Source organism: Egretta garzetta, unplaced genomic scaffold, assembly GCF_000687185.1.
Source record: "Egretta garzetta isolate BGI_Z169 unplaced genomic scaffold, ASM68718v1 scaffold56, whole genome shotgun sequence".
Classification (NCBI taxonomy): domain Eukaryota; kingdom Metazoa; phylum Chordata; class Aves; order Pelecaniformes; family Ardeidae; genus Egretta; species Egretta garzetta.
This window is the reverse complement of record NW_009260182.1, coordinates 13,434,264-13,446,242: the sequence shown is the minus strand read 5'-3', so window position 1 is coordinate 13,446,242 and position 11,979 is coordinate 13,434,264. Positions and strand designations below refer to the sequence as shown.

The 11,979-nt window shown below is 53.6% G+C and overlaps 1 protein-coding gene across 1 annotated transcript in view; it reads right to left on the bottom strand.

The window, feature by feature from the left end:
- Window positions 1-911: 911 nt before the first annotated feature.
- CPN1 (carboxypeptidase N subunit 1) overlaps window positions 912-11,979 on the bottom strand; it is a 17,595-nt gene continuing 6,527 nt past the window's right edge. The window contains exons 3-10 of the mRNA XM_035897423.1: window positions 9,354-9,550; window positions 8,522-8,677; window positions 7,850-8,032; window positions 6,223-6,334; window positions 5,388-5,527; window positions 4,998-5,097; window positions 2,952-3,070; window positions 912-1,085 (exon numbers count right to left, since the gene is read on the bottom strand). Coding sequence (XP_035753316.1) covers window positions 954-1,085; window positions 2,952-3,070; window positions 4,998-5,097; window positions 5,388-5,527; window positions 6,223-6,334; window positions 7,850-8,032; window positions 8,522-8,677; window positions 9,354-9,550 — 1,139 coding nt within the window. The 3' untranslated portion in view covers window positions 912-953. The remainder of the gene's footprint in view (window positions 1,086-2,951; window positions 3,071-4,997; window positions 5,098-5,387; window positions 5,528-6,222; window positions 6,335-7,849; window positions 8,033-8,521; window positions 8,678-9,353; window positions 9,551-11,979) is intronic.

Sequence of the window (11,979 nt, the reverse complement as noted above, 5' to 3'; positions counted from 1 at the left end):
CGTACACGCTGTACATGCACAGCATGCTGCTGGCATCGAGCATCCACGCTTCCCTGTTGCACACTGACAGGACCAAGGTTCAGGGTATTTGTCTCAAAGGAACATCAAATCACCTGTCTTGCTCATCACCGGTTGTCAGACCTCACCTAGTTGCTCCTATGTGCTCAGACTAATAGCTTGTGCTGGCTAGAGCAGACCCTTCAGCGAGCCATCTGGTTTGGGTCTGAAGACATAAGGAGACGGGATAATCCTTGGCTTTTGCCAGCGTGTGTTGTTTCAGCCTCTCTGACTACAAATAATCCAAACCAGCTACCAGCAAGTCCCATCTGCACATCAAGATAAATGTGACATCAGCCAGGAGATGACCTTGGACCACGACCTCCCACTGCCGTATTCCTACTCGTGGTGTTGCCAACCAGCGACAGCTGTGCTATGTGTGGGACAGACTGTGCTCAGAGCTAGGCACATCACTGACTGCTTTAAAACCGACCACTCCCTAACTTCAGGGTCTACAGGCAGCAACCGTCCTTACCTGAGGGAGAAGCATGGCACTTGCACCCAGAGGACTAGAGCCAGGATTCACATGCCCAGCTGGTGAGTGCAGCAAAGACCAGGGCCTGGCTTCATTCTCCCTGGTATGCACTAGTGTCTGGGCATCTCACGTGGTCTGTAGGAACCAAGCCCAGGAGTAAAGGGAGCAGAGCTCTCCGAGATGGAGCGAGTGCAGGAGGAGAGCTCAGCAGCTACAGACACACTGCCCGGGGAACCGCAGCCCAAGCACATTTTGTTGTGAATGACGTCACCATTTGCTCAAGGATTAAATACTTCCTCGTTTAATAACCTAATGATTTGGGCTAGTTTCATGCTGGACTGTTGGAAAGTTCACTGGCCAGAGTCATCAGCCAGGCCTCGTATAAACGGCTTCCCCCAGCTCTCAGCCAAGTGAGCTGTCCTCATCTTTGGGTCCCCCGGCGGGTGGCTCTTGGCACTACCTTCTTCTGAAGGGCTTTGTTGTTTGCGCGTGCGCCTGAGGCTTTACGCTCCGGGGGCTTCCTCACCACATCTCGTTTGAGCTGGAAATGCACCTGGAGAAAGAATAAAAATAACCGTGTAACACTGTGTGTGAGCTCTGCTGGCTCAGGGGTCTGCAGGACCTGCCTCTGCCGCTAGCCTTCAAAGCTGACTCTTGGGCCAAGACAAGCAGTAGGAGGCCTCAGCCAGTGTTACCATGCAATGGGAATTCAGTTCTTAAATCAGCTGGAAACTTTTTTCCTGTGCAAAATGTCGTACCAACAATCAGGTACATTTCTTATGCAGAGTTGCTCCTGTGGCAATGCAACGTCCTAGGATGGTTTGGAAGATGAGCTGTGAAAGGCAAGGGACCGAGCTATGCTCTTCATCTTTTCTCACCAGAGAGTAGAGAAATAGCATTGCTTTACATTTCTGTGAATGTTTCATACACAGGATAGTTTAGTACACTCCTTTTTCAATTGCATCTTGTTAGCTGAATCCTGCTTAATCAGTCTTTCAGCAACCAGTGCTTCCAGTAGATCCAGACAAAAAAAATCCAGGAAAGAAACCTCCATCCACTACAGCCATGCAAGCAGGTACAAGAGGGAGCAGGAGACAAGAGGTGTGCGGGACACAGCATCAGAAAAATGGGGGATGGGGGGGCCATACAGAAAGGTGAAACTGGAATGGGGCTGTGTGGGCTTCCTGGGGGAGGGATGGGGTGAACAGTGGGTATGGGAGGTGCTGCAGGGGCAGAGGGAAATGGGGACAGGAGGGCTGCTGTGAGGGGAGATCTGCAAAAATCAGACCATCAGGGAACAAATCAATCTTCTACAGAAACATGGTAAAAGGAAAATGTATTTTAAAAAGGGAAGCCGAAGAGCTGGGTGTTTAACCTAGCAAAACAAAGGCTAGGACTGGGCTTGACAGCTCTCTATAAATACATCAGGGCATAAATACCAGGGAAGAAGAGGAGCTATTTAAAGCACAACGTTGGCATAAGAACAAATAGGGATAAACTGACCATAAATAAATTTAGGATGAAAATTAGAAGGTTTCTAATCCTGAGAAAAGGGCAGCTCTGGAAGAACTTCAGAGGCTGGGTAGGGTGGGATGAAGAGACAGAGGGTGGGAGAACCACCGCAGTGTATTTACGGCAGAGCCTGACCAGTGTACATCCAGTGAAGCAAATGATGTGCCAGGATGCCACAGCTGGGGGGGTTCTTGCTGGTCCTTAGAGGAGGCTGCATCTGCATCAAAAGGCAACAGCAGGGGCAGGAATCACCACCCGTTGTTTTTATTACCAATTTCTAGTTGTCCAGCCTGCCCTCAGAAAGGCACTGTAGGGGCCACACCGGTGTCAAGAGCACTTAATCTCCCAAAGGTGATGGTTGTTCTTTGTTGGCACTCAGTTCCCATCTGTCTTGGGTGCTCTTGGCAGCAAGAAAGGCAGACTTCAGCCTCATGCTACAAATCTGATAACGTGTTTGGTCCCAGGCAGGATGCAGATGATAGCAGAGCACTGAAACCCAGAGAGCCAGGGGGGATAATGGAGCCTCAGGGAATAGATGCTGCTTCCACACTATCACGTCCTGGCGAGTGGGGAGGATGGAGGGAGAGCTAAAGAGCAGCAGCCCCAGCCAGCCAGGGGCTCTCCCCACAGCCAAGAGGCAGAGGGACACAGGAGCTGGCATGGCAGCCCGGTGCAGCTGCGAGCCCTCAGTAAGGAACCAAGAGGCACATGGCGTTGCCTTCACCCTGTCCCTCTCTGCGAGTTGTGGGGAGCCCTGTGATGCCAAAGCAGACAGCCTGTAGCCACTGGCAATGCTCTGCATCCCATCTCCTTCCTCTGCTGCTCACTAGACATCCCCTGTTGCATTTCTTTCTCCCTGGGGTGAAGACATTTTGAGACACCCTTGTGACTATGCAGCCTGACTCACCAGGGAAGGTGCAGCTGGGCCCACTGTTGTTGTCACCATCTGGGGCTGGTACCCCTCTGCGGAGGCTGTGACAGTGTAAGTGCCAGGCAGCAGCAGCCGGAAATAATCCCCCATATCACCTGGAACATAAGATGGGAAGAGAAGGCACTCAGGATGCACAGAGAGCAGAGCAAAACATATTCCAGTAGGTCTTGCCGAGTGTACTTCCTTGAGGATGTGTAGCCTTCAAAACCCAGGCAATTTTTGGCCTTCCTTCCAAACCTGCTGGCTACCACAAGGCTGGATTCTCATTGGTAGACTGCAAGTGATGTCTCATTAGTGCTACAGAGCAGAAGTCAGTCTGCAAGTAAACGCCAAATGAAAGGGGACAACGGTAGAGCAGCGTTGGCTGTGCCTGTGCCGTGAAGCTGCAAATCTGAGCGCCTGCCAGTCAGCTGGCAGCAGACCTAAGGGCAATCACAGCTCCAGTCTGACTCCTTAGGCAGAATGCAATCTCTAATTGCTGTCATATACAATTTTGCCACGTTTGGGTTATCAGAAGGGTCTTAATTGCTCATCGGCTCAGCTGTTCCCTCATTCTCCCAGTATAAGGAAGCCCCAGGAGCACATTGATGGACTGTGTACTGGTATGGTTAGGGACAGGGGACAGCCAACAGTGAGGCAGCAGCACACTGTGGATGACAGCGACAATTTGAGTATATTCCCATCTATGGAACTGGATGGGTATTGCAAATTTGAGTAATCTTTACAGCAGCCTCTGTTATTTTGACTTAGGTGGGGCTAATTGGTACGAGTGAGACACACACAAGTCAGGGGCTTCCAAAGGAAAACAGGGAGGGTGGCTGGCAGGCTGAAGGAAATAATTTTCTCCCTCTGTTCAGTCCCGGGGAGGCTGCACTTGGATACCTGTCCAGTTTTGGTGCCCCCAGATCAAGAGAGAGATGGGAGCAGCAGAGCTCCTGACCCACAGGGAGAGCTGGGGGAGCCAGGCAGGCTCAGCCTGGCTGGGGGGAGGCCGAGGGGGATCTGCTCACAGCCGGCAGCTACTTGAAGGGCAGCTGCAAAGGTGATGGGGCCAAACTCCTCTGAGCGGTGCCAGGCAATACAAGGAGGGGCAGCGGCCACAGATGGCAGCTTGGGAGCTTCAGGGTGGATCAGGGAGCACGGCTTCACCGTGAAGGTGGTGCATCCCTGGCACAGGACAGCAGAGAGGGCGTGAAATCTCCATCCTTGGGGGTCAGTGAGAACCGGCTGGAGGGAGCAGTGGCCCATCAGAGCCAGTGTTGGGGACAATCCTGCTGCTAGCAGGAGGCTGTACAGGAGACCCCAGAGGGCCCTTTGCAGCCAGTGCCTTTGCGATTCTGTGATTGCTTGCACACTCCCCTTTCCTATGCATGTTGGCATAGTAAGTGCCAAGTATTTGAGTGTTACTGAGTCACAGACCTATGGCCAGAAGGAGTTTTGATGATTTCATATTCTGACCTCTGAAGAGCTGGAATATCGGCTATTTTCTGCAACCAGTCTGTGATGTCTGGTCTGATGGGAGAAGGGTGTTTATGAAAAGGAGGTTAAAATCGGCCAGCAAAGGAGAAACCACCACAACTTGGATAAACTGAAGTGGCATTTCATTCTCAGTCTAAATTTGTCTGGCTTGAACTTTCAGTCTTTCATCTTGTTCTGCCATCGTGTCCTTTGCTATCAGCTGTTTCAGCTCTGTGTAGATACTTAGATGCTTGAGCAGATTATTGCCTCAATCTTCTCTTTGATTATATACAAATGTATTTTTTCCTCTCTCTCAGATAATATAGGAGCTGACTTTCTAAAGTCCTTTGCAATAAGGTTTGCATTCCAGTTCTCACCTCTTCCTTTCCTAAGCCCTCCCTGGTCCAGGATGCACAGGCACATTTCTCATAGCTAGTGTTTTTGGGAAGCCAACCATGCTGTCCACCCATATTATAGCCTCGCCTGCTAATGTCCCGCATACCCAGCTAACCTCCAAGAGGCTGTATCCAAAAGGGACAGCATGCAAGGGGACCGACAACCCACCAGAGGTGATGTCATGGCTGATTCCCTGGACCGAAATCACTGCTCCTGCAATGCCATTGTTGTTCTCGTCTGACACCGTCCCTTTGATGCCCTGGTGAACCTGCAGGGAGGGAGACAGACTGGTGGGCCAAGGACCCTCCTTTGCTCAGTGCCAAGCACTGGAGGAGGGCAGAGCTCTGGGGACAACCCCACCTTTCCCCATACCCTTGGCTCTCCTGGTTCTCCCCAGGAGAGCCAGCTTATGACACAGCAGCCTCCCCAAAGGCCACCAACCAGAGCACCCAGCTCCATGACCACCTCCCTCCCACCCCTAGTGCCTACTCGTTTCCTACCCTCAGGGCCCATAGGGGCTGGAAGGAGAAGGGTGTAGGTCCAGGACTGTCCCCTTACCTCTTCAATGAAAGCAACAAGGGCCTCCCGGTTGGCCATCCACTGCCGCTCCAGGTCCTCCTCGGGGGGGAACTTATTGCAGCTCAGCTCCAGGGTGATTTCAAAGCAGTTGGTGTAGAGGTAATTGAAATCCTGCATGCCTGGAAGAGAAGAGCCTGTGGCCAGGGGAATGCAAGGCCCCCTTCCCTCCCTGCTCCCATGCCCCAGGTATCCTGGCCTGTGTCTATCTTCTACCAGAACCGTCTTGCTCTCCCTCTTCGCTTTGCAGGTGCAGCCTCGTCCCTCCATGCAGAGTGACTAGAGCCTTCTCCCCCCGTGCAGCCCCCTCCCCTCGTGGCTGCCCAACTCCCTCTTTCAGCTGGATCATTCACCACCCTGCCTCTAGAAGCTCAGGAAGGTTTGGTACTGTAGGGGCTGTGTGCCCCTTTCCAGTTGCTCTCCAATCTTTTTTTCTAGCCTAAGTTGCTGATTTTCACTTTTTTCATTATGCCTTTTTCAATCAGGTTTTTCAGGTGCCAGTAGCTATGAGAAATGTCTTCCCTTTGGTCACAGTTTTGGGTCTTGATGGAGTTATGCTGCAGCATTTTCAAATACACCAACAGATTAATGCTTCCTTTGTCCAGCAGGTCTCTGCAGACCTTGGCTGCTTCTGTGGCTCCTTCCCAAGCCTTTTCCCAGTCTGAGATTCAGACACCAGAATGGTGTCTAGTAATAGGCACAGTGCTATTGCCACAGCCCTTCCCCAACCCATGCTGTCCTGAGGTTTCTCATCTACCCCTTCACCTCTCCAGCTCAACACCTTGCCGTGGGTGGTGCTCACCTACCCAGCCCTTACCTTTGCTGAGCGAGTACCAGGATGCCCCATTTGTGATGCCATCAGCAAAGTAGTCTCCGCAGTTCCAGCCACGGTGCATCCAGCCGTGGGCGTATGAGTAGGTCTTGGCCAGCTAGAAAGAGAGCAGCCATCGATCACTGCTCCAGCACCGCACGGCTGGGGACCCTGCCTGGCTCTGGGCGAAACATCCCCCCTCCTGCACAGGCTTCACTGGGGAGTGTGGGAGGCAAGTCAGACAGGAGACAGGTCCTGCATTTTGCTGCCATGAAATACAACACGAGGTGGCCAGGACCTCTACAAAACGTAGGCAGATGAAGGCGGAGGAGGAAGAGCAGAAATCTGGCAAGCTGGATGCTTGCTGATGGCACAGGCGGCTCCTTCCCTGCTCCCGCTGAGACGAGGGGGGGCGGAGGGCACTGGGCCCACGCAGGGGCACGCAGCCCCATCGGTGCTGGCCCACACACAGCAAATGGCACTAACAGGGGGGAAGATATGTGAGGAAAACTAACCAGTACCAGTCCTGATGCAAATACCATATATATCAGGGGAATTTGTATTAGGAAAGAGTTTGGGCAACTTCTGGTTCTGGCAACTGCTTGTTTATTGCCCTCATTAAGATTACTGCTTATTTTTAGACGTGAAGTCAGGGCTGAAATTGGGGCACTGCATCCAAAGCCTGTCCTTTGTAAGACACAGTTTGAGAGAGACTATTGTTTGTATTTTCTAATGCAAACTCTACACCCTTGTATTACGGTTCAGATGCTGGTGTAATCTCGTTCTGTCAGCAGGGAAACATTTACTTCACTACATTTCTGACTTCTGAGGCTACGGGGGTATCGTTAGCCTACGCCCCAGACTGCAGCCTCTCTACATCTGGGTCCGAGCGCAGCCCTGATCCCAGCAGGTCCTGGCAAGCCACTGCACAGCCTCTGCTTCCAGAGGAGGCTGAACTCCAGCTCAGACTTATTTTTCTCATTAACTGTTCTAACGCAGACTTGCTTTTTCTTGTGCTGGGTGTTTCCTGATGGAAGCAGTGATTGAAGGCACATTTTCTGGGACACTTTAACAATGGAGAAAACCCACAGGCTTCAGCTAGTGCTAGCAGGATCAGCAGCACATACTGATACATTCTCTGATCTCTGCCTATGCTCCCAGTGCTCTTTTCATTGTATTCCTTATTCTTCGTCATTCGCAAGCCCCTGCTGGGTACCCGCCTCCCTTATCCTGCTCTCAGCAGACCCCCAGCCAGACCCTGCCACCTCTCTAGGAAAAAAAAACATATACACGCTATGATGGCCCAGTAAAGCTGGGGTCAGGCTCCGGCTCTGGAAGAGCAAGGTGGTGCTGAAGACACTGGTGCTACTGGGGTTATGGGGAAGCCAAGCACGGCACGGACGAGGAATAGGCTCCTGAGGGTTAAGACTGGCCTGTCCCTGTGGTGGGACCGGCTCACGGCAGGACTGCCCTGACCTGGCTCACCAGCTGCGGTCTGCTAATGGTGATTTCCAACACGTTTCTTGGCTCGGCTCCTGCGTGAGGCAGTGACCCAGAGACTCCTGGCCAGCTCTTGCACGCTGCACCCTGCCAGGGCTGGGGGAATGCCCTCGCCCACCTGGGCCATGCTCACCTTCTGAAACAACTTGTCGTCAGGGGTAGGCGTGTTGACCGTGCGCCGGTGGCTCCCGAACCGCTGGTCCTGAGACTTGTCATAGGGATAATTTGCCACCACCGCTCCACCGTGCAGATTGGCTGAGAGCACAAAGTTGTAGCTGCTGATCCACTGGATCACAGCCAATGTCTCCGGCTCCACCTGTGAGGAGAAGAGGGCCAGGGCCAGGAAGAAGAGCTCAGCCACCTTTGGGCCAGCTGCTGCTCCATGCCAGGCTGCGGTGTGACCGGTCACGTCAGACCTTGCCCCACGATTTGCCTACTTCAGCCCTTGCAGCTTCCTCTGTTCTCCACCACCCACCCTGGGGCGCAGAGCTGGCTCCTTCAGTGCATACCCTGCAACAGCTATCCTAGCGCAGCCCCAAAACCTGAGGCACACACATTAGCCAGCATGTGCCACCTCCTCTGCCCTGTGCATTGCAACCCCCTCCCCAGGCTGGCCGCGATGCCAGCATCTCCTCCTGGCAGAGGTGCAAGCTGTGATACGGGGCAGGATTACATCGTCCCTCTGCATGCAGGAGGCACGGGGAAGGAGAAAACCACTGGTGCAAGCCAAAGGACAGCATATTTGTTTGAGTGCTGAGCCACTCTAAGAGGATGCTGTAGCCCTCGCAGCATCCCAGACCAGTACCTGGCTTTTCCAGTTGTCGGGCAGTGGGATGTGGTGATTTGGCCCGCTGATTTCCCCACTGTAGTACATGAATGTGTTGAGGTCAGGGAAGTTGCGGTTTAAGTCCACTCCATTGGCATTGTTCCTCCCCGTCAAGTACCCATTGCTGTCCGGGCCCTGCAGGGCAAAGGTGCATCACGGGGATGAGTACGGGGTGCAGGCAGGCTGGGTGTCAGAGCGGCAGGGACGGGCCATCCTAATGGTGCTTCGGTGCCTTTGAGTTGCAACGCGTGTGTTATTGCTGGCAGGAGAATAAAGAGTATTGGTACTGACAGGGAAAGTCAATAACAATATCTTCATTTTCCAGGGTCACAGAGAAAGGCACAAGCCAAATAAACAATTTGTCTCAGCTGAAAGAGCCATAAATAAAATATCTTCCTGAGGCCTAGCGGTACAACGGAATGGGTGAGGTTTGAGGGGGGACTGGAGGGCTTCCCCACGCCCCATCCCTTGTGTCACTGTCTGCTCATGACAGTGGCATTCAGCTGCCACTTCCCCAGCCTGGGGCAGGAAATCTGCAGCGACCCTCCTGTGACAAATAACTTTTTGGGAGGGTAAGGCAGGTGTAGGAAGCCCCCTTAATCACCTGCCAGGGCCACCTGGGGCAGGATACATAGCGCAAGCCTTTGGCATGGAAGGGGAGGAGCAGCAACACCAGTTAAGGGGGACAAATTTGGCATGGCATGGAGAGGAAAGATGCCCCCTCCCCACAGGCACAGCGAAGGGGGTTGCGCAGGGATTTGCAGGGCTTTCTGCCCCTACCCGGCTGGAGGAGGCGATCGCTGCCCGGTACCTGCTTGGCAGCCACTTCGTACCCGTCGGGGTTCATGGAGGGCATGATGTGGATGCGTGTGTCGTGGATGAGGCGGGTGATCCGCTCGTTGCCCCGGCGGTACTCCTCGCACAGGAACTCGGAGAGCTGCAGCAGCAGCTCACGGCCCAGCACTTCGTTCCCATGCATGTTCCCCACATACTTGAACTCCGGCTCCACTGGAGAGAGCAAGAGAGCAACACCATCAGCCGGGGCTGGGACGGAGAGGGGGAAGAGCCGATTCCTACTGCAGGGAGCCTGGGCAAGCCCAAGGGACCCCCAACAAATGGTATGACATGGCCCTTTCCCTTGGAAAAATGCAAACTTCAGTGGGGGAGAGGCCCAGTTCTCATACGGACTCCCCCCTGTTTTGCTGCAGCATCCCTGGGAGCAGCCCAGGCTCTCCACCGGGTTGCTGCTCGCCTTCGTAGCGCACAAGAGGATGTATTTGTAGGTGGTGTGGCCTCAGGCTGGGGAGGGGCAGCAGAGAGGGACCAGGGAGCACTGGCAGGATTGCTGCTGCCCTGAGCCCCGGGGTGCCAGGGCCTCCCAGCAACGTGATGGGTGGCAGTGGAGGGGGACAGGCCATTCCTTCCACCTCTGCCCTTCGCAGTTTGCTCTCAGTGCCTCTCACTAGCATGGCACATTCCTGGCTTTGCATGCTTTAAGGAGCTTTTCATTATTCTGCAGGACAAAATCAATCCCCGGCCTGGGGCAAGCCATGCTATTTCACTGGAAGGGCACAGTTGCCTCCGGCTGCTCTTTGGGATGGCAGTGCTAGGTTAACGGTTGGATGTGATGATCTTAAAGGTCTTTTCCAACCTAGATGATTCTATGATTCTATGATTCCTTGTCAGCCTGGAGAAACCCTCAGTGGCTTAGTCGAATATGGATCAAATTGTCCCTTGGGCAGCTCCTGTATAAGCAAAAAGGTCTCTGGTCACTGACTCTTCTAAAATGAGGTCTCAAAATACAGATTTAGAGACTGCCGGCAGACAGTGCCCAGAGGAGGACTCGCTGTTTTGCTGAAGGAGAGGCAGCACACGTGAGGCACAGGTTATGCTTTCCCAGAGGGGCTTTTAAAGAAACTGCTTGTGAGACAATAAATGTCCCATTGCAGGCTGGAGTCAGCACTGGTAGGAGGAGAGACACCAGGGGAATCCAGTTAAAAGGGGAGCCTGACTTTCACATGAAAGGGTCAGGACAAAACAGGGTGTCATTACAAATATCAGGTTGCCAGAGCTCCCATTGCACTGTGAGCTTTCCAGCCACCAGCAGCAATCAGCCTCCCAGTGGCAGCACACAGCCCTGCCGCCACACACGGTGTTGCAAGGATCCCCGGGGCAAAAGGCACCGCAGCCCCACGCATCAGACATCTGCTGCTCCCCAAATCCCCCACGCCTTTGCCGAGCAGGGAGGAGACACTGCATCTGGACATGCTGAAGACAGATTCTAAAAAAAAAAAAATCAAATTTTGGCAAAATATTTTGTTTTTCCATATCTTTTGATCGCTGTGCCTCAGTGCTGGACACCACGGGTGGGCAACATGTTTTGACCTGGTTCGATTTCAGGAGACATGAGAAGTCATTTAATTAGGTAATCCAGTTACAAAAACTATAAAAATGTCCTAGAGATATGTGCAGCCTTTGTTTTAAAAAACAAGGTCTCAGCAGGGATGCTCCTTCTCTGCTTTGTTCGAGTCTGCAGCAGGACTTGTCAGCCTTTTTCAATATGCAGACCCCTAAACATTATCCATGTGAACACATAAGACTTAATTACTGCACGTAAGCCCACTAACTCTAGGCTTGCTTTTCAGACTTTCTGTGTCCTTCAAGGAAGTCCAGAGACTCCCAAAGCCCCCATGCTATGAGCTGAAAGTGCCAGCCTGAGGGTGGCCCCTGCTACAAGCAGGGCCACAGGTCCATGCTGCCCACCTGGGGTAGGGGAGATCTTGGTCACCTCCTACGGCCCTTCCAGCTGTTCTCCAGTGGTTCTGCAAGTCTAAAATCCAATGGCGCATTGCCAGTGCCCTTTGCTCACTCCTTGCTTTGCATCAGCCCGTGATGTGCTGTGGAGGTGCCCAAGGTGTCCTCAGCCCCGTGCAGGTTTCCCTGTACTGAACGGGGCTGCCACGGAGGCGGTCAGGGTGGGAAGCCTCCCATCCCATTTCATGATGCTCTGGGCTGCAGGAGGGGAGCAGCGTGCCCCACAGCGGGTCTGCCCCGGTGCAGCGTGTCCTCAGGCGAGCCACCACCAGGCATGGGGTGCTATGGGATTTGGGGGGGCTGCTCTGCTGCAGGGGTGCTGGCATGGGTCCGTTTCACCCCTGCAGCGCTCGCGGCAGTTTTTCACATGACTAGGCTGCCTGGACTTGTCAGCCCCTGCGTTTAACCACATCAGACAGGATTTGAAAAGGCAAAAGATCCTGCAAAAAGTAGGCAGAGCCCTGTCTGCATCTGTGGCCCCGGGGCACAAGGCGGGGAAGCGAGGGAGCCCTGTGTGCACGCCCCCAGCCCCGAGAGCCGTCTGGTCCCCTCAGCTCCCCAGAGCCACCTGGCTGCCAGCAAGATCTGCCTTGGCAGCGTCTCCATGTCGCACAGGCAGCAGC